Source organism: Coloeus monedula, assembly GCF_965178545.1.
Source record: "Coloeus monedula genome assembly, chromosome: 20".
Classification (NCBI taxonomy): domain Eukaryota; kingdom Metazoa; phylum Chordata; class Aves; order Passeriformes; family Corvidae; genus Coloeus; species Coloeus monedula.
Window position 1 is genome coordinate 5,186,605 of NC_138800.1, and position 21,305 is coordinate 5,207,909.

General features: G+C 50.8%; 1 protein-coding gene across 5 annotated transcripts in view; it reads right to left on the minus strand.

The window, feature by feature from the left end:
• The window catches only part of POR (cytochrome p450 oxidoreductase), a 31,673-nt gene that overhangs the window by 5,938 nt on the left and 4,430 nt on the right, over positions 1 to 21,305 (minus strand). For 3 of the 5 annotated variants that reach the window (XM_082294707.1, XM_082294705.1, XM_082294706.1), the window contains 8 exons: positions 20,404 to 20,544; positions 10,413 to 10,605; positions 4,251 to 4,299; positions 3,306 to 3,434; positions 2,743 to 2,892; positions 1,801 to 1,925; positions 835 to 924; positions 282 to 380 (listed from right to left, as the gene is read on the minus strand). In XM_082294707.1, the coding sequence (XP_082150833.1) occupies positions 282 to 380; positions 835 to 924; positions 1,801 to 1,925; positions 2,743 to 2,892; positions 3,306 to 3,434; positions 4,251 to 4,299; positions 10,413 to 10,591 (821 nt within the window). In that variant the 5' untranslated portion in view covers positions 10,592 to 10,605; positions 20,404 to 20,544. Of the gene's footprint in view, positions 1 to 281; positions 381 to 834; positions 925 to 1,800; positions 1,926 to 2,742; positions 2,893 to 3,305; positions 3,435 to 4,250; positions 4,300 to 10,412; positions 10,606 to 15,713; positions 15,899 to 20,403; positions 20,545 to 21,305 lie in introns of those variants that run through there. The other 2 variants (XM_082294709.1, XM_082294708.1) reach the window with 2 other exon arrangements.

The following is a 21,305-nucleotide window of genomic DNA, read 5'->3' on the forward strand; positions in this document are numbered from 1 at the left end:
AATACTGCCAGCAGCCATCATGCACTAGCCATTCCAGGCAAGGAAAGGCTCAGGACAGATGCTGTGGATGTAGCAGCCAAACAGCACATAGAGCCACCTCCTCACCACAAATGATTCATTAATTGGGGAATCTCAGAGTCCCACTGGAGATCTGAGCCCATTTCTCTTGGGCAGAGACCTGCTGCGCTGCAGAAATGGCACTTGATTGTTAGAAACACATCAAGGAGCCATCAGCCAAGACCTGCCCCATGTACACCCTGCCCAGGGGGTGTGGCACTCACGGCTTCTGGTTCTCGTAGCTCTTGAGCCGGCCCATCTCCCCCGTGTAGACTTTGTTCATGTTCACATCTGTGTGCACCACCAGCTCGTACTGCCGGATGCTGGAGGGGGAAAGGGGAGAGAAAAAAATCAAACTGGAACCCACAAGGTACAGCTGGAACCATCATCTCCTTTGCTGGATTTGCTGCAGTTCAAAAACAAATGCAAATCCCAGGCCTTCGCCCCTCTCGAGACATGAGGGACCAGGCAGACTGCAGAAAGCCCAAAGCAAGGGGAACCCTCAGCCTCCCTGGAGCCTCACAACCAGCACAGCCATCCTCAGAGGAACCAAACCCATCACCTCCCCACTCAGAACAGCAACCCAGAGCTGGGCTCAAACTCACACCAGGATGGGCTCAGGCCAAACATCCCTGTTCTACTTCACTCATGCCCTCCTCAAGTCTGGAAGGGGAGGCAATGCAGAGGAAAGGGAACAGCAGCCCAGGGCTGACAGCACAGCCACCAGTCAGAGGTGGCCAGTCTCTGACACCCCAAAGGAGCTGCTCCCAAACCCACCTGGACTCTTCTCCTGTAGCTTCCACCCCGAAGTGCTCACACACTGCTGGCCAGAACTGCTCTCTCCAGGTGATGAAGTCTTCTTCCAGGCTAGCCAGGGCAGAAGAGAGAGTCAATAACCCAGCCCCATTCCCAGAGGAGCCATCTGAGATCCCTTTGGTCTTCCTCCCATCACTGTGGGAAAAGGCATTTGCCTTAGACCCAGGCACCTTTGATCATGCCCACAGATCACCAGGAAAGTGCTGGCAGAGCACTGAGTGGGAACTGTTGCTACACCAGACACCCCTCCCTTCACCAGGTCTGCCAAGGAAGGCCTTGATATTTAGGCTGAGTCTTTAAAAAACTCAGCTCCCTATTGTCCACCCATCAGGTGACCTTCCTAAAAGGTCATGATTCCACCATGACACTGCTAATTTTTCTGGGCTCAGAGCTTTCCACACATGGCATATCCCTCCCATAAGGCCTTGAAGACCTCAAAGGTAGAGCCACAGGTCAATGTAATGTCCCAAGGTGCTCAAGTGAGCACAAAGTGGTAAAAAAAAAAAAAAAATATTATTGTCTGAGCTGGAAAATTGCTGCTTCCCACCATAAAATGCTTCCCAAGGAGATTAATCTGCCTCCTTCACTGGGAAGGGCGAGTTTACCCACACAGGCTGGGTTAGCCATGGAGCTGCAGCAGGGCAAGGGCAGAGGAGGCTGCAAAGCCTGCTCCTGTGTGTACCCACGGGCATGGGCATTTAAAGCTGATGTGGGATTTCCCAGACACAGGATCCCTTCGGATACTCCCTGTGCACAGGGATCTGACTGTGGGAGAAACAGCAGACACACGCTCAAAAACGTGCCAACCCCAACAAGGAGCCCTGTGGAGTTTATTTCTGCCTCGGTAGTAGAACCAATTCCCTGTGAAGGCCCCTTCCAAGATGCTTTCAGCCAGCTCTGAGCAGCCCCTCACCCCAAGGCACTCACTTGCCATCGTCATCTCCCAGCCCAAGCTCGAAGATGCGCTGGGCTCCGAGCTCCTCCAGTCTCTTGTCCACGTACTTCCCCATGGCATTGAAGTGCTCATAAGTCTTGTTCCCCAGCCCAAAGACCTGGTAGGGAACACTCATGAGCACAGAGAAACAGGAGGTGGACTTTCCTCATCCATTATCACCCAGCCAAGTAGCACCCAGCAAAGGATGCTGAAGAAAGACAGCGAGACCTCTCCCAGCTCCCCATCAGCTCTCAAGTAAGAATCTACCACTGCAGAGTGTGTGGTTAGGAAGCACCAGCACCTCCCCTGAGGCTGGATGCACTTCCAAGAGCTCCTGCACATCTCCTCGTGGGACAGCCTGGAGAGCCACTGCTGGCCTTTGCCTCCCACAAACCATGCAGTAAATGTTTGCTCACTGCTTCACACAGAGCAGCTTCACATCTCCACCAGTGGATTTTATTCTCATTTGCAATTATTATGCTGCCTGAGGAATTTGGCCAGGGTTTAGGTGAGGTGGTTGTTTCTCAGCCAGTTATTCAGCTCTGCACAGGAAGAGAGCTACACATTCCTCCAAGTGACTTAATCTGTGGGAGAAGATCTGGCCCTGGGCTGCTCAATTAGCTTCTGAAGAGCTGCAGCAGCTTGTAGCTCATTTAGACTTGTATTCTGTGCCTGCAGGGCTGTTTGGGGCTGTTTATACCAGGAAGCCCTCATGATTTAGAGAGTGGAGAGAGAACTCTGACATTTGCATTTAAAGCCTCCAGATGTACATTTGCAAGTGTCCACAAAGCCTGGGCAGGAAGACAGCAGGGACCTCATCCCAGACAAGGTGTACAAGGCACAGACATCGTGTTGGGCCTCTCCCCAGGCCACACTGGAGGGCTCTTGGCCTTTCTGCCCAAATGCAACCCAAAAGCTGGAATGGGGCCACTTACTGCAAACCGGAGACCCGACAGGTCGGCATCGGCCTCCTGCAGCCAGTCGTAGAAATCTTGGGCATTGTCCGTGGGATCCCCCTCTCCATAGGTGGCCATGCAGAACACAGCCAAGGATTTGTCAATCTCAGAGAGGCGACTCAGGTCTGACTGCAACCAAAGGAAAGAAGGAATCTTCAAGGATCCCACAATGTGGCTGTTGGGCAATTCCTATTCCCTCAGTGTAGGTGTGTGAACAGCACCACACGTTTACAGAAGGGGCTGGGAAAGGCCAAAACCACCCAAAATGGCAGGGAAAATAAAGCCAACCACCCTCACTGGACTGCAAGTCAGTATATCTACCCCACCAGAAAAGCAATGGGATTTTCCATGCAAGGCTTTAAGGGAGCAGGAGAACGTAGAATGGCAAGGACCGAGCCCGTATCTGCATCTCTCAGGCTGATCCTTTCTCCCCTAGACGACACCACTAAAAAGCCAATTATCCTTTGGCCAAGGTCATTGTTATTTTTTTAGAGGGCAGTGAAAGGTTGTTACTATCCCAAGGCTGTTCAGGGCTAAATTACCAGGTCATACTCCTCTGGATCTGCTGCCATGCCCCGGAGGCCATAACGATGGGCATCTTTGGAGAGGCGATTGGCAAACTCCTCTGCTGTGCCCGTCTGGGAACCGTAGAAAACCACTATATTTCGGCCCTGGAGAGAAAGAAAAATCCTTTTTAAATGGTGATTAGTCATTTGGCAAATGCCTGGATGAAGTACAGACAAAGGAAATGCCTGGGATCAGGAATCCTGGACTGCAACCTAAAGGCAACCAGGAGTCTGAGCCTGTGCAGGACTCCAAGGGTTTGGCAGAAAACTCAAGGCTGAACTGTTAATGAGAACATGACTCAGAGGGGAGGCTCAGGTCAGACTAAAACCCAAAGCAAAGAATAAACCTTCCAGATTTATTCTCAACTTTGAGGCTGTGGAGTGACTCCTGGAAACAGGGGACACCCTGGATGAGAAGGCAGAACTTGCCAAAGGCTCTGGGCAAGTGCCTAAGCACCAGAGCTCCTGCTCTGCTGCAAGCCAGCTACTTTGAAGTCCAACAGAAAATGCATCCAGCCATTGCTTCTTCCTCTGCTTCCTCTTATGTCCAGACCAGCAGAGTCAAAAGCTGACAGTTCTGTGTACCACAATTCCCATTCCACAGCCAGCCAGTTTGGGAACCAACCACACAGATAAACAACTGCCAGCCAATGACTTTAAAGTCTCGGCCATTTCCCTCCTGACTTTGATCTCATATTACAATTTTTTTTTCCACCGAATTTTCACTTTAATTTCTTCTCTTAAGAACAACTCTCAGGCACAGACTAAAAGAGCTATTCCTGGCCGCTCACACAGATTTCCTCTGGATGCTCTCTGCAGCAGGCATGTGTCTGTATCCAAACCAACTCCTTCTGCTGACAGTCTCCAGAGGAAACTGGCATGGGCATGAGCTCTTCCACTTTCCCAGAACAAGCAGCTTACCGTCTTCTTCATCTTCTCGATGAAGCTGCTGTCTCTCACTGGAGCTGCTCTGAAAGACAAGAGGAACTCTTTTCAGATGAGCACATTCATTTTTGAGGTCAGGAATAAGCAAGTGGGGAAAAAGTGGCCTCCAGACCTCAGGAAAGCTGCCCAAAAGGGTGTGAATCTCCACTGACCACTGTTATTCACCCTGCCCCAGGGATGGCCATCACTCTACCACAGGGCTTCTGCACACAACCACAGAGCAGGGACTCGAAGCAGAAGGGATAAGCTGAGCCCCTGCCTGACTCCCATCAGAGAATCTTCCCACAGGAAAAGCCCAGGCACTCAGCCCTGCCCACCAAGAAACCTTTATCAACTGCCCTGAAAGGTTTCACAGCTGAGCAGGTTAAAGGATCTCACAGGAGCAGGTCTCTAGATAAGTCTCAGGGGCTAAGATATGGTATGAGAGAAGGGAAGGGATTGTTCCCTGCTTCCCACACCCCCATGGGCATGCAGGATCAGTCCTGAGCCATGCTTCCCCAGGACACATCCCCCAAACCTGAAGTCAAACAGGGCTAAAAATCTGCTTGTTTCAACCTCAAAACAGCATGCCCCAGAGCTGGAGAGCCCTGTGGAGCAGACACATGCAGCTGATCAGACCCACAGAGCTCCTGGCAAGGCAACCACTGCCAGCTGAGGTCCTTTGGAGGCGGGTTCCCATTCCCAGGACAGATCTCCTGCACAGAACATTTGCATTACTGGATGGACATGGCTCTCCCTAGCTTGGCAGGGGGACAAACCACAGCAGAGCCACAAACATGGAGGTAGGGATTCCCACTGCTGTGGCTGCCCTGTTAGGGAGGGAGCAGGAAGAGCTTTGCTATCCTTAGCACATCTTTGGATTTTCAGAGTCATGGAGTGAAAACAACCTGGCCCTGGGGACCAAGGGCAAGAGAGGTGACCATAGCTACAGTCAGATTAGGTGCTGGGAGCTTTTCACAGCAGGCAAGGCCAGGAGCTCCCTTGCTGTCCTCCCCACCAAAACTTCGGTAAGCAGGGAAGAGGAACGTGGGACCCATTCCCATTTCACAATGGAAGAATGCAAGGCCAAGGCCGGGTCTCCTGTGGGAAGAGAGAAGCCTCCAGGCAAAAAACAAATGGTTTTGGCTCCAGCCCATGTGAGAATGTGAAGAGCTTGCTAACAGTTTCCTCAACTCTGTAGCCCAGAGGGAGGGATCCTGCAGATGTGCTGAGAGGCATTTGGGAGAGCGCACACAAGCAGAGCACCAGGGTGGGGGACGGTCATAAAACATCCCTTCGAGCACCCCTTCCTACCCAAAGGGATCAAGGAGCTTCATAACTGGGCCTGACAGCTCTGAGCACCAACAGTCTCAAACAAAAGACAAAAGCACACACAAAGGACAAGCAAAGCCAACCCCAAAAAGCTCCCTGAGGCAGCCGTGCTCCCAGGAGAGCTGCTTCACGCCCCTGCCTGGCTCTCTCAGCAGGTAATAGTCTCCCCGTGTTGTCATTTGTCCCCTGTTGGGAACTGGGATATCACAAATATCTTAAGGGAGCAGCCCCAGCCCTGCCCACGCTGCAGCCAAGGACGGGGACTCGGGAGAGCTCTCAAGACAAGGCTCTCACTTAGTTTTTGGCTCCTTGGTGAACTTCTTTAGTTCCTGCCCTCTGCAAATGAGATCCAATTAAAACAACTGTTGGGTCAACTACTAAACAAAAAGCTTTTAAAGGAGGAGAAAAAGAAAAGTTTTTAGATCCTTTCAGCAAGCTCTCTTTGGAAGAGAAAAGGGTGCAGCACATGGAGCTCGTCTATTTTCAAAGGAGGCAACCCCACACCAAAGTGAGTGGTGGAGAAAAGGCTGTGGCTCAGATACAGAAGAAATAATGAGCCTGGCTTTATAAAAAAGGACTACACAACTCCCTGAAATTGCTTCATCAGGGTGGCCTGAAAATCTGAGCAGTGAAAACGCACAGGCACTAAAGGCACTAAACGACACTCATTTTCACTGCTCTGCCAGGGAAACTTGGAAGAGAAAGTTTGTCCTCAGCAAGGACTGCTCTTACAGCTTAGACAGCTCAGGGTAGCAGCTACAAGCACTAGAAGAAGCATTGGGTGGAGGGAAGGGGATTAACCCCATTGTCAGAGTGAGTCTGTAGCTTGTACAGCTCTCCCACCCTTGGTGAGGGCCCACAGCACAAGTGACTCCCAAGGCTCTCTGTCACTTTAGTTTCAGGAGAAAGGAAAAAAAAAAGACAGGGGAGGAAGCTCCCAACACCAAAGTCTGTCTCAGCTCAACACCTCTCCTTCAGAAAGCTCCTGTTCTCATGGCTTTCCTGCTGAAAGCACAGATCCATCCAGAAGTGAGGATGCAGTCTGGATGCTGCAGAGAAACTGAGCACCGACAGCAGGGTCTCCTCTGGAGCAGCCTGCTTCCAAGCAGAGCCTCTCCCTTTCCTTCTCCTCCTGTTGCAGAGGGAGGAGGCACCCACTCCACCCAGCTTTGGAGCTGGAAGGATCCCGCCAGCCCGTCGGGCAGAGTAACTCACCTGGCCATGGCCGGCTCTTCCTGCGGGGCCGAGTACACACAGCCCATGGCCGGGCAGGGAGGAGGCAGACAAAGAGTCCAGGGCAGCCGTGTGTCTGCAAGGGGAGCTGTGGGGGGACGGAGCTAACTTAGCTCTGGAGCCACACGCACACAAGCCTTTCCATTCTGCTCCTCCTGGGCGTTAAAACCGAGCGTCAGCCTTTTGTTGAGAAGAAGAGAGCCAGCACAAAAGGTCCCAGCACGGGTCATAGCAGGAGTGGTCCTGTCCACTCCAATCCTCGTGGTGGGGCTTTGGAAGTTACTGAGTGGATCTGCACAGTCCTGAGAAACTGCAACATCTGGCAGCAGTGGCAGAAAGGAATTAGGAGTGGAGAATGAAACCTCCCAGGATCCTCCGCAGCACACGTCCCTCTCCCATCCGCGCGGAGCAGGGGGACGGGACACAAAACCCTCCCCCAGCCTTGTTCCCTTGGAAACTGTTTATATCACAGCTGCTTTTATATATATTCTTAAAAAAAAAAAAAAAAAGGAAAAAAAAGCTTGATGCTACAGCTGAATGAAACGATTCCAGACACTGCGTGAGCAACGCTTCGGGTAACTATGGCAGTGCCATTACGGAGGCAGCTCAAAGGAGTTTGTTTTGCATAGGATCCCATTAAATTAAATTAGAGATGGTCTCTCTCATACACACAGGCAGCAGAGAGCTAATCAGGCTAAGGACTTGGAGCAATTCCTGCCACAGGAAGCCCTACAAGTACCAGGGAATGGATTTCTGCATAGCTGCAGAATAGAGATAAGCCAGTTTCTGTCCCAAACAATGCTAAAGAGGGGGGAGAAGGGAGAGGGTGACACCCAGCATACCAATGACTGTCCCGCCTGCATCTCCCCCGGATGACTGTCTGCAGAGTGGGGACATTAGAAGGGAAAGAAATCTGTGATTGAGAAACTTGCAGAGGAGGAGCAGCCAAAGAATAAAAATAAATTCCTGCATTCCCCAGCACTGGCCCTGCGAGGAAGCACGGTGGCCGTGGCTGCGTGGCGATCCAGAGCTGCTCTCCCTAATGACATCTGCAGAGCAGGCTGCAGGGAGGGCTGCTCTGGTGGTTTTAATTAAGTCTGAAAATGGTCAAAACACAAGCAATGCTCAGTCAGTGGGATCCCAACCTGGCCCACACACACATGTTACAAGTCACAGGTACAGGACACCTCATATGCAGGAAGCCACGGCATGCGCTGGCTTCTGTCCCTTCTGTGGGGACTTTGGGCAGGAAAACAGTTCCACTTGGCTTAAGGGTGATCAGCAGCCTGACCCCTTCACTGAGCTGTGGCTGAACCTGGAGAGGCATTGCTGGGACAAGATCATGACCATTCCCAGGCCACGCAGAGAACCCAGCCCAGAACAGGGCATTTCAACCACGCATCTGCTCTACCACAATCAAGGGCAGCAACAACAGTGGCATTTCCTCTGCAGACCCTGCTGAGCTGATGTGGTTTTATCAAGGTGTGCTGCTCCCAAAAACCCCAGAAGGGCACTGAGGTGCTGGATGCTGTGTTTAGGTCAGAGACTCTGCTTGCACTCTTCAGCACTGCAAACAAATCACTAAAGCAGCAGCCATTGCGATGTGAATTGTTATTCAGCACCTTCATCCTCCAGTATTCTGAGGCTGAAACTGGGGGACCAAAGTGACACAACACAAACCATCACCCAATGCCATCAGACAAAGCAGTTCAGGACACTTTGGGAAGGCAGTTTGGTTCAGGCAGAGCTGAAGAAACACCTCCTCTAAAGGTCAAGGCTCTCCATTCCAGCCAGAGACAGCCCCACCAAGGCCCCTCTGCCTTCACAGGTCTGGGTCAGCTTCCCTGCCTGCCCAGGGGCCCACCTGCCATATCCAGCCAGCCACAGGCAGAGGTTGGCAGTGTGATCCTGTGTCTTGTCGATTTGCTTGTTCATCAGAAAGGAGACTCTACCCCAGATTCAAGGATTACAGGAGGGAAGGAAACCCAAGGCTGACCAAGCTTGTTTTCCCACTCATTTTCCTCCCAGTTCCAGGCATCCCATAAAATCCGACTGCAAAAGCTGCAGGAAGTCACTTTCTCAGCCCTGAAGGATGGATGTGCCCCGAGCCACAGCCTTGGCTTTTAGAGCCACACTGCCCTTGGACCAGCTTGATACAATGACCACAGCAGGGCTGCAGCAGGACACAGGGAAAAACCACTTCACAGCCTCCTCTCACTCTGCACCTGCCTGGCTGACACTTTTCCAAAGTGCAATTGTGAGAGACAACTTGCAGAACAACCTCACCTCTCTGGTTACGGGTGACAGGAGATGCTGCTGTTCCACATCTCCCACAAGGAGCAGTTGCTCCCTCCCAGCCACTGCTCACAGGGACAGAAAAGGCAGCACAGACCCCACAGAGGAAACAAAGTGCCTGTGAGGCAGCTCAGAGCCAGGACCTGCAGCCAGGCTGGGATGGAGGCCCACGTGCTGAGGCCCTGCAGCAGAACAAGGTGGTAACACACACCACAAGTCAAAGTTTCTCTGCAAGGTCACCACGGCCTCTGGAAGAGCTGCACATGATGGGCTGCAGGTGCAATCAGTCACAAGGATGGGGAGCATGGGAGCCCAGGCTGTGCCATGCCAGGATCTAATTTCAGACAGACAGTGCCCTTTCCCCAGCCAGCTCAGCTCTCACTGCAGCACAGCCCTTCTTAAAATCTCTGGAGGCGACCACGTGCACTCACACACACACACCCCTGTCTGGCAGGCATGAGAGGGAAAGCATCCCAGCAATCCAACAGAACACATTCCCAAGGTAAGGCTGAGCAGGCACAGGCAGCTGGGCTGCTGCCAGCCATGTGTGCACCCATCTGCACAAGGTACCACAGCCAGGGACACTGCTGCCCTTTAAAACCCTGCCAGCCAGAAAATGTACAAAGAATGAGCTAAAAAGCCCAGCAGAAAACTGATGTTAAGTTTGGAATGTGACTGAGACAAGGAACCAAGTGCACCCAGATCTCCACCTGCATGGCTCGTTCCTGGCCCCAAGCCCTTTGCAGAAGACAGGGTGGAACAAAGCTCTCCCTCTCCAAATCCAGCCTCCCACTGCTGTGGTAACCTGGCATCAAAAGCCAATCAAGTTTTACAGGAGCTGCCAAGCGGCTCATCCCAGGAACTATCTCCCAGCTCCCCAAGACTATTCCTTTCCTTCATAGCTAGGGGTGGATAAGGCTTCCAACATGAAACCTGCTTAAGAGCAAGTCCACCTTTCTCCAGATTTACCTAAATGTGACTTTTATCAGAAAACACCAAGAACAGCCAACGCAATCCTTAAGAGTTTTGAAGTATAGCCAGAGGCTTTCCTGCCTGACCTTTTCCTGCCTTGCTCGGGAAAGGCCAATTCCCGATTTGGGCCACACGGTGGGGTAAGGCAGAACTGCAGCCTGCCTCTTCCACCGGCATTTCTGCATCGTCAGCAGAACACACAGCAGCTGAGGGCAGAGAAACGCCCCCTCACCGACCTCCCACAACCCAGCGGAGCCTCCCAGAACCCACCACAAGCAAGAGAGAAAAGCTCCGCTGGTCCCACCCAGCCTGAGAGTTGTTACTTACACTGACTGCATTTTGGGGAGCTCAGGCACTTCCTCCTTTTTCTTGCGGAAGAAGAACCAGTAGGTGAAAAGGCCGGTGATGAGGGAGATGAGGAACACATCCATCATGCTGAAGAGAGAGTCCTGCTGTGTAGTGCTGTCTGGAGAGGAGATGGTTGGGTCCATGCTGGGTTCCCCCATGGCAGTCAGAGGCACTGCAAGCAAGGAAAAACAATGAGCACCAGCAGCCACATGGGACAGCATTGAAGGACATCCAGAAAATGCTTTTTGCTTTACACTTAGTCTTAGGAGCACAAGGCCACCCAACAAGTCTTTGGATCAAACACACTGAGATTCTTTTGTGCTCCAAGGTGTCCCACCAAGCTTTTCCCTTCCTGCTGCATCCACGCTGATCCATCTGAAGTGATTTCTACTCTCCCTCTGCCAGCAGCATCGGAGCAACCCCACACTCCAGCCAAGGAGCCCAACCCGAGTCCTACTGATGCCCCAGCAATACTCAATAGGGATTCATGGCCAGCCTTTACTAAAGCCCTTATTCACCACAGAGCCCCCGAGGTGTTACTGGGGGATGACCCCACTCTTCCAGCCACCCCACAGATCTGGGGCTTCCTCCCTCCTTCCCACAAGGTGATAGGATGTCCTGGCCCCACTGCTGTGCTGATAAACCACAGAGCAGCACTGTGGCACGAACTCCCATGAGCATCCCCACAACAGGTTGTTGTTACAACACAAATGATGAATATTTCTGATTTACTCCCCTGCAGATTGGATTCATCATCCATCTCTTTCTGGGCCTCTGGCTTCCCAATCCCCTCCATGATTTCCCCCAGTTTAACTTCCATCTCCTTGAATTACTTCTTTCCACTTACCAAGGCAGAGTTTAAGTGACTTGGGACTTGCCCACAACCACTCCCAGAGTCTGTGGTAGCACAAGGACAAACACACAGCCCTCAAATACCCAACCAGCCCTATGGCCCCTGTCCTTCCCCTGGGGAGCCACCCATCACTCCCTCCCTCCCTCCCACCGCTGTGCCAAAGCTCTGAACTCCCCCGACCCTAATCCAGATTGCAAGATTATCTTCCCTGCACACAAGGACACACTCTGACCAAGTAAACAGATAATTAACTCAAAACTTGATTTGGAAGGGCAAAGTGACTCTCTTCTTGTATTTGGGCATTCTGCCAAGCCTGGAGACCATGGACATTTGAACTTGCACCCAGAAAAGTGACTCAGAGCCATGGTGGTGCCGCAGGAGGGAAAGGATACGTGCCATGGCTGAGAAATAAAAGTGACTGAAGCTGAAGGTTATGCCAACACATTCAGGAGCTGGGAAGAAAACGGAAGGTGAAGCTTAGGGAGCACTAATGAGGGACACCAGCTACAACCTCCAGCAAAGAACAACCCCTTGTTACCCTCACAAGGGAAGTGCAGCTCCAGACAACACACAGCCCTGTGCCACAGGGCACCAGCTATAAAAAGCACTCTGTGGAGCACAGGGAGAAGTCCACAGCCACCTGGCAGTGACCCTAGACGGGTACTCTGGCAACCCAACTAGTGCTCAACCCCACAAGAAGTTTCATTTGGTGGAGAAGGTGGCACGTAACTGCATTACAAGGGGCACTAAAACACCACTGCAAAGCTTCCCTTGGGTTCCCAGAGAAGGCACCAAGGCAGGGTGTTGGAAGAAAAATAAGAGTGATGTGACACAAGCAAACTGCACATTCCTCTCCATCAGGCAGGTCACCCTGTCCTCCCTCCTTGCTAACAGGCTTTCCATTGCTGGATCTTGGAGCCAAGCAAGAGCTGGATGTTACTTCTGTACAACTGTAGACTAAACTGTTAGTTAAAGCCTCCACGACTGGGGCTTAGTTGCCAAAAAGGCACAACTCCCAGGAGGATCCCTCTCCTCCTACTTGTCTGGTTCCAGTAAATCACCAAGGAGCTGGTCTGGCAACCAACACCAGAGGAATATGCTGATGGGGGAAAAACATTGCTGGTTTATTGCTTTTATTCCTGATGAAAGCCCAGAAATTTTAATTACAAGCTCTTCTCCTCTTCCCCTCTGCCACCCCACCTCATCTGCAGGAATCTCAGCCAAAATTTGCCAGGCAACCCATCCTTTCACAGAGTTTTGGGGTTTTGGTTCTTGCCATCTCACTCATCACTTAAACTGCTCTTTACATCTTAGGGAAAAAAAAGCCCTGAGGGCCAGTGGTCCGTGGTTCCCAGGGAGCCTCAGCTGCTGCCTGTGCACAGCATGGCCCAACACTGCAAAGAGGTGGAAGAATCAGTGCCCAGACACAGGCAGGAGTAAATACCTCCAACTCTGCAAGGTGGGTTGGTTTTTTCAGTAGCAGTTTCATTGCCCAAACTACACAAGGGTGGACAATTCTCCTCATACAGGGCAATGATGGCCATGTCAGTGGGTCTTTCACCCACTTTCCCTGAAAACCCCAAGGCACATAAAGCAGTGACAAATCTTTGCTCAGAGGAAGCCATGAATAAAAACAAGGTTGATGGAGACCACGGTGAGCTGGTTTGGGGCAGAAGCTGCAGCTCCCTCCCTTCTGAGCACCGAACCCAGCAGCAGCTGAGCCCTGGGGAAGGCTCCTTGCACAGGATACAGCAGCCCCCCCTTGTCACCAACTACAGGTGGAGGAGAGTTCCAAACCAGACAGGAGAGCAGCACACAGCCCACAGCAATTCCCAGCTCCAGATAGCTCAGACATGGATACTCATGAGGTGCCCTGGGTGGGCAAAGAATAGGACAAGAATGAGCCTGTGCTCTCCTCAGCCAGGTGAGGGTTTTGTCTCCAGCCAAAATTCATCACTGTGCTCAAAGCAGCAGAGCTTCAGCTCCCAGAGCAGAGGGGTTTGGCTTTCTCGAGCCTCCAGAGGTGGTCTGCTCTCCCAAGCAGTGCTGCCTTCAAAAAAGGCATCCTCAGGGAGGCAGCTCCCAGGAATGCTGCCTGGATGGATGTGGGGGTGGAAGCTGTGCTATCTCCTTGCCTTGACCACGCTGCAGCTCTCCAGTGCTTCAAAGGAGAACCCTGCAGCTGCAGCCAGGCCACCCAGTCACTGCCCACAGCCAGGGAAGGGAACATTCCAGGTTTATGGCTCTGGTTTGCTCTCCTCTCTTCATTCCCAATCTCCACAGCACAAAGTTTCCACGCTGATCTCTAACCCTGGGAGGAATCGTGGTCACGGCCTAAGGATGGAACACAGCACAAAAGCTGCTTTAATTTTGATGGTGGGCTCCCTCTGGTCCTGGACATTTGGTTATTCAAGCCTTACATCCCAGCTACAGATTCTTCTTTTTACTTTCCCTTCACCACCCCTACCCTCAGGAAAAGATTTGCTTAAACACAGCAAGAGAAAGGCAAAGGATGTGAAATTAGACCTCATTTCTCGTTTTTAAAGGGTTGACATAACTCAGGAACTACTGAACTCACTTCACCCAGCACAGGAAGATTATCCCTCAATTTATCTCAGTCTCACAGTTGTCTGTAACAATTATTCTCCAGAAGTTTACAGCAACTCATTTTCAAATACATGTCCTTTTCTAACTTTCAGTGAAAAGAAACCTGACTCTTACTCGAAATTTAGCTATGCTGGGAATCCTGCAGTCTCAGGAAGGGCCTTGGTAGAATCAAACTAGGTTTTTCAAAGAAAAAGGAAATTTATGATACAGAAGTAAAACTTTCCCTGACAACAGTTTCAAGGGTGGTCATTTTATCCACAGTGTTCATTACATCTTCAATCAAGGTCAGACAAGACGTCCATATCCCTGGAGGTTTTTTTAAATGGTAGCTCCAGTTCCTGGATCCCTGTTTATGCACACAGCAATCAGTCTCATCGAGATGTGAGCATTTACATCACACAGAAAAGTCACAACATTTTGAAAGATTGCAATCAAACAATGCTGTGTTTTAGCACAGCTTTTCAGCCCCTGAATGTGTGAACTTGCTTGATGCATGGCAGCTCACAATCATTCAAATCATCAGGGACCTTCTCTGCACATCTCCCTGCTAGCAAACAGATGTACTTCATCCTCATATTAAATGAAATTTATTCCTCATTCTCATGCACACCTTGGAAGAAAAGGACAGGAAGCACTCTCAGTGCCAGGCATCCTCAAATCCCCCCTGATTTCCATACAGACTAAAGGTGCTATAAGGCCGTGGGGTTAAAAAGTATTTAAATATAGATATAAAAACAGTATTACAACAAACAAGACAGGCTGGGGAGTGATGAAAGACAAGTGTTCAGCAATGAGAAGAGATCTATTCTCCTTCCTTGCATCAGAAAAGCACTCTGGGACACGGCACCACAATCACAAAACGTGGCTGGGAGGTTTCCCCTTCTGGAAGTCACATTGTGGTGTCTCCTAGTGACCAAAAGGCCTTGGCTCTGAAGCCAAATTGGCAATCTGGGCAGGAAGTTGTCTCTTTGTGAGACTGAAGTAGCCTGTTTTTTAATGTAATATCTGTGATGAGTTCCAAGTACCTCAGGCCAGTTGAACTTCCCAGCCCCAAACCAGGACTGCAGCCTGTGACTCTTGCCCCAAAAACGAGCGACCAAGTTCTGTGCTTGACTCTGCCCTGTGCCACCATCAGCACACCCTGACCTGCAGCGTCAGCCTCGTCCAGAGGGGAAGGAGAAGGAAAACTGCTGAGTGAGCACAGCCTGGAGGCTGCTCACTGCTCCCACCTCTGATAACGGATCCCCAGCACCAGCCAGAGCACCAAAGAGCCCTTGATTCCAGCCCAAGACACCAGAGAGGGATCTCCACGATCCCCACACACCCTACAGACACTGCCTGCCCTGGCACAGGGGCTCTCACCCCCAGAGCTGCCCCCGAGCTATCAAAACACCCACAATTTTCCCAAGCATCAACACCCTTTGGACACCTGCAGATAAGCACAAGGGCTGCAGGTGGAACCTCTGTTTTGCAATACGTGCAGAAAAAGAATCGGCGGTGACGGAGTCAGAGGGATTGCGTGACAAACGTACGTGCAGTGCCATCAGTCACCCTCTGCCCAACACTGGCACTGGCACCGGGCTCCAGTCAAAGGGAGCTCAGCAGGGTGCAGGCAGAGAAGCCTTCCCAGCCCACAGCAAGGTCCAGGCTGTCTCAGCTGAACACCAGCAAGGACAGCAGGTAGTGCTTTGGAGCCAAACCACCCCTGCAGCAATGAGATCCCCTCATTTCTCACACCACCACCATCACGGTGCCAACTCAAGCCCTGGAGCACCCATTCCCTCTCCACCAGCCCACCCATCCCATCCAGCAACACTTACCAAAGGACTGCTTTCCAGCTTCTCATAAACAGGAATTCATGCAAGTCTAACAGCAAATACAACAGCAATACACACTCAAAAAGCTCCTTCAGAGCAGCTGTCTCCAGCTCAAACTCCCAGTGAAAGCCCCACACAGGGTAGGGGACAAAGGGGCACCGCTGGTAGAGAGAGCACTCCTCGTGCTCCCTGCAGCCATGTGACAGTGGCCCTCATGTCCCTGACTCAGCACAGGCAGCACATAGTGAGCAGAGAGGAAGTGCAGCTGTCACGATTTCCAGTGTTGGGAGCCCTGCGTGGCTGGGGATGTCACCGCTGCCACAGATCTGCCAGACCCCTCTTTCTGACCAGGAAGGACCGTCCTGAATTCCCAAGGCACAGGCAGGTGGTGTGACCAGACCTCCCTTCCCACCTTGTCTGCCCCAGGGGTTGCCCTTTCTCTTGTGCTGACCATGGCACAACACAGATTAGCCTTAAAAAAGCCCAGTTTTAAATCAGGGATCAATTATTTCCACCAGCGTCATGGCACAGCCCCAAAATTCAACCTCAGAACAGACACATAAATGATAAGGAGAGATAAGCAACCAAACCAGGTGAAAACTCCAATTCTTTGTACAACAGTGACCTGCAGCCCAAGCTGTAGACACAATGGCAAAACAGGAGGACTGTAAACAGAAATTAAACAACTGAAACATCTGGGAGGAAAAAAGAAAGACCTCTCATAGGTCTGCAGAGTTTGTGGAGAGCTCACAGAGATGGCAGCACCAAAAGGAAGTTGAATTGAGACCCCATCACTCCTCACAGCAGCAGCAGTGGAGGAGAAGGAAGAGACTTGCCCACTAACAGGAATGCAGTCTTGTGACCAGCCAAGGGCTTTCTTCTTTCACCCACTAATGACACAAGACAGGCAGGTTACTGATGGCTGTCAGGAAGAGGAGCCCCACACACACAGCCCAAGAGGAAGAAGGAGAGGCAGCAGCAGCAGCAAGAGCAGGGCTGTGGCTGAGGTGGCATTTCTGCCCAGGCTCCTGTGCCTGGTCTCCTCTGAACCCCAGTGCAGTCAGGACTTCCTGCATGTTAGTGTGGGGGATTGGGCCAAGAGACCCTCAGGGCAAAAACAGATCTTCTCTTATTCCTCTTCAGAATGCAACCAATTAGACTAAGGAATTTTACATCAGCCTGTGCCAATCTCAAATTAGCTCTTTCTACTTTCCTTTTTACTAAAAGGAGACCTGGCAGGAAAAGTAGTCCTTTCCAAAACAAAAGCAGCTCATGGAAGCAGGTGCTCAGATCCAGGTTCTTTAACAATTGCCTTGGCTCAGCCTTTTCTCCACAGCTCTGCCACACGGAGATTGCATTTCCCATCAACAAGAGGATGCTGATCTGGCCAGACAAGTGGCCCTGTTTGGTCTGGTCTGCACAGGCTCCCTGCTTTAAGTGGGAATCATCACACAGGGGAAGGAAGGCACAGTGGGAAACCTCACAGCTTTCCTTGTCCCTTCAGCCTCTGTTGGATCACACATGCTGGTGTGAAGGCTTGCTACACCTAGAGTTTCCCTATCACTTTCTTCCCACATATTTCCCACAGCTTCCCATTAACCAGCTCAATAAAGAAGGGCAGAAAGCAGCAGAGCCTCACACAAAAATGGGAAAGTGCTTCTGCACACTGCCACCAGCTCAGAAATCCCAATCCAAACTGAGGAGTTGGCTGCAGCAGCACCTCAAACAGGGAAAGGAACACAAAAGCTGTTGGTTTTTTTTTTGTGAAACAAAAGTTACTCTCACTGTGAAAGGTCTCTTCTACCCAGACCCTGAGACACCGGCTCAGACATCAGCAAAACTTCTATTTTAGGCACAGGACAGACACAGAGTGTGCATCAGTCTGGATCTTGAAATACTGCATATTTGAGCTTCTACTGTGTCACACTTGCATGCTTTCTGGCCCCTGGGTCTTATTCAAGGACAGAAGAGCAGCTGCAAAAGCAAGGAAGAGAACAAGAACTGCTTTAGTGAGGCAGAAAGGAACTCTATGCTATGGGTGTGCTGAGGTGGGGCTGTGCAGCGAGCTCAGTGCGCTGAACCAAAGGATTCAGGGCATTATCCCACACAAATTAATTCAAACTTGCCAAGCTGCCTTAAAGCAAGCTAGAATTACTGAACTTGCACACCTCCTTTCACCAGATAAAAGCCTGACTCTCAGCCTTTAAACATGGGGTGTCTCCCTGGCTTAGGCACCTGGGCACCTTCCTTCACACATATCGCAGAGCCAGCACAGAAAAACAAGAGTTCAGGGTTACAGGATAAACAAAATCTGAGAATGGCAGATAAATTGAGCCCCTGGGAACCAACACTGTTCTCCAGCCTCTCCTCCCAGCGAGGGACAAATCCAGAGCAGCACTCTTCAGGCATCACTTGGAAGAGGAACAGGGGTCTCACCACCAGCAATGTTCAGGAGCAGGGACAGGTCTGCAGGAGTTGTAAACCTCCCTGTTGTCAACTCCATGGGCACCTCTCAGGCAAACAACTGCTCAGAGCACTGTGAAACCTCAGGAGCAACCCATCCAGGCATGGGCATCCAAAAAATGGACTTTTTTGGTTCAAATCCTGCTGAAGATGTTTTTCTAAGATCAAGAGGGAAGATGATGTTTTTTCAGCAGCCCCTTCTGCCAGTTCTGTACCCTGTGGTGCCACAGCCACAGCTGGAAGTTCCTCTCCTCCCCACAGGCTGTTTGTTCACCCTGTGCCTGAGTTTGCTGAGGGTTGGTGTGACAGGCTGTGGCTTTGCCTGCAGCCACCACTGGGAAAGGAGCCCTATGGATGAGGTCAGTAGCCACAGACTTTGACCTCTTCCACCAGGAAAAGTTTGGACAGCAAAACCCTCCAATGCTGGTCTCTTTTGAGAGGTTTCCTTTGAAATCAACAGCTGAAAGAGCACCAGAGGGACAGGGTTAAACAGAACTTGCAAAGTTTTAGGAATTGTCAAGACTTTTGATCAGAACAGTGCATTTTGGGGATTTATTTCTTTATTTCAAGAGAACCAAGAGCTGTTTGTGAGGAGCCAGGACATTTTGTATTTATAAGCCCACCTTCCTCTTGAGGATGCAAGAGCTTTTCAGACATGACAAGCCCATCTCCTACGCTGCTGTAGGGAATGGAGGTGTTACTGCATGATCCTTGCATCTCTTGGTAACTCAGCAGTAGAGCTGTCCTGCTCTGGCTGCCCTATTAGAAGGGTGTGCAATCAATCACCCTACAAACCTCCCTGCCTGCCACAGGTCAGCAATCTGACCTGGATCTCACCTTTTTGAAATGATTTGGGAAATACAGGCAACTTCCCAGCCCCTTGCAATCACACACAACCACAGCCACAGCAGACCTCAGAACATCAATTCCACACCCAAAACATGACATAGGCCACAGGACATCACACAACTCAGGGGCCCCAGGCTGAAGGGCTGGTCCCAAGCTACAAAAAAATGAAGCTCTCCAACTCACCAGCACAATCAACTCAAAGAGAAGAGATATTTGGCACAGGAGTTTTTTGTTCCTTGGTAACAGGAGCTGCTCCTCTTACCTCCAGCAGTTATGCATGGAAACCTGTTACACAACCAGGGCTTGCACAATCCTTACAGGTATTTTATCAACTTGCTCCTCCAAAGCTTGGAGTTAAGAGAGGAGGCACAGCAATGACCCGTAAAAGAGAGTCCATTGATGTGTTTCACAAACAACCACGCAGCAAGACCCAGGGTACTTGCCAGCACTACAAAGCCAGACCTACCAACTCCCCAAGCTGCTTGCTAAACCTCCCCAGAATTCCCATGCACTGCCAGAGACAGATTTTCCCAAGGAGAAAAATCCAACCCCATCTCTAACTCTGAACCTCACCATGTCCTACTCCACACAGCAAGAAAGGAAGGTAAATTAATCAATACCTCCATTCCTTGCAAAGGAGTGACTGGAGGGATGGACATGGCTGATTACTAAGCAAAAATACAACAGTAATCTGCCACCGTGGGTCAAATTTGGCCACAATTTGGACTTGTGGCCCTCCAGAAGCCACCAGAGATGGCTTCTGGTCTTTCCGGATTCCATGGGTGATAGCAGCATACAATTAACTTTGAACATTTACTTGGGGATCAACAGCAAGAGATTATGAGCAGCCTGTAATTATTTGTTCTGATCTGTTTAATTTCAAAGCCTATAAAAAAGCAATCTTGGCAGAGGTACACCTGTCACTGCAGGGCTGGTGACTCACTCCCACAACGGCGTGTACAAAGTCATCTCATCCCTGGGATCAAATGATCACATTGGGAAAGCAAATTATGCAAGTTCTACGAATTGTGTTTTTAGAGGCAGGAGAGCCCACGTCAGGAAACAGAACAAAGTTCAGTGGCCACAGAGGTAATTGAAGGTGGTTTTTTTTTATACCAGGGGAGGAGATGGCAGGAGCACAGACCTGAGCAGGGAAGCTTTTTCCCCAGTCCTTCAGAACTGAGCAAACACAAACTTTTCTGCATCACAACAAGCAAAGGACAGAGAAAAGACCAAATGGGATTTCAGTCAGTTCCACACACTGCTCTTGCTGCAGGTAAAGAAACCAGCACTCCCAGCACCCACTGCCAGCCACCCTCCCCAAACCCAACCACATCCAGAGGTGCTCCACAACCTGTGACACTCAAAAGAAAGGGGTTACCTTGCACCTATGGATCTGCAAATGAGTGCTGGTGGGGGCTGTGAGCTCCAGCACGGAGGGTGGTGAGCAGCAGGGAAAGTCTCCCTGGAGACAGTTCAAGGAGTTTTGGTTGTATGGCCCCGTCAAGCTCCTCCAGCTGCTCTGCAAGGAACAAAATAAAAGTTGCAGAAGGCACTTGGCTGTCCAGTAGGCACCAATCCAGAAATTACTGACTGAACAGGAGGCAACTGCAAGGTGGTGACAAGCAAGAGGTTCTTCTCTGTCACAATTAGAGCAGGACTAATTAACAGGGGGTTAAGCCAGATTTGTGACACTACCCCCCTCCTTCCTGCCCACTCTTCACCTCACTCTCCAAGGCTTTCACACTCAAAGATTAAAAGAAAGCACTCATTAGCGTTTCTTCCTGTAGCTCCATATTCTCCCTGCTCTGTGTTCTGCAAATACAGTTCTTGTGCACAATCATATCCACGGGCAAAACTAAGACACACTCCATGCCATGCACACCCCGTTTCACGGCTGTCAACCAGCCCAAGAAAAACCTGTACTGAGACAATGCTGGGTTTTTCAGAAGAGTCTGGCTCACCAGCCCTCCCCAAAACACTGATTTCCTCATTTGCAGTAGATTAATCAGCCGCTCTGCATGTGTGCAACAGCTCCTCGGGATTTCTCAGAGAATTACAGAAATATTGGAAGAAAGCCCATTCCCTTCTATCTAGCAAAAGGGATGTGTGCATCACTGCACCCCACTAAGCAAAAAAAACTGTGAAACCCCAGAGCTCCTCATGACAGCCCACACAAAGTGTAGAGCTCTGTTGTGAAGGGGATGTCCCCACCAACGCTACTGATTCACTTCCACAACTCAGAGACAGAGACCTAACTCTTTCCTCCTTGCACTTTTCCAG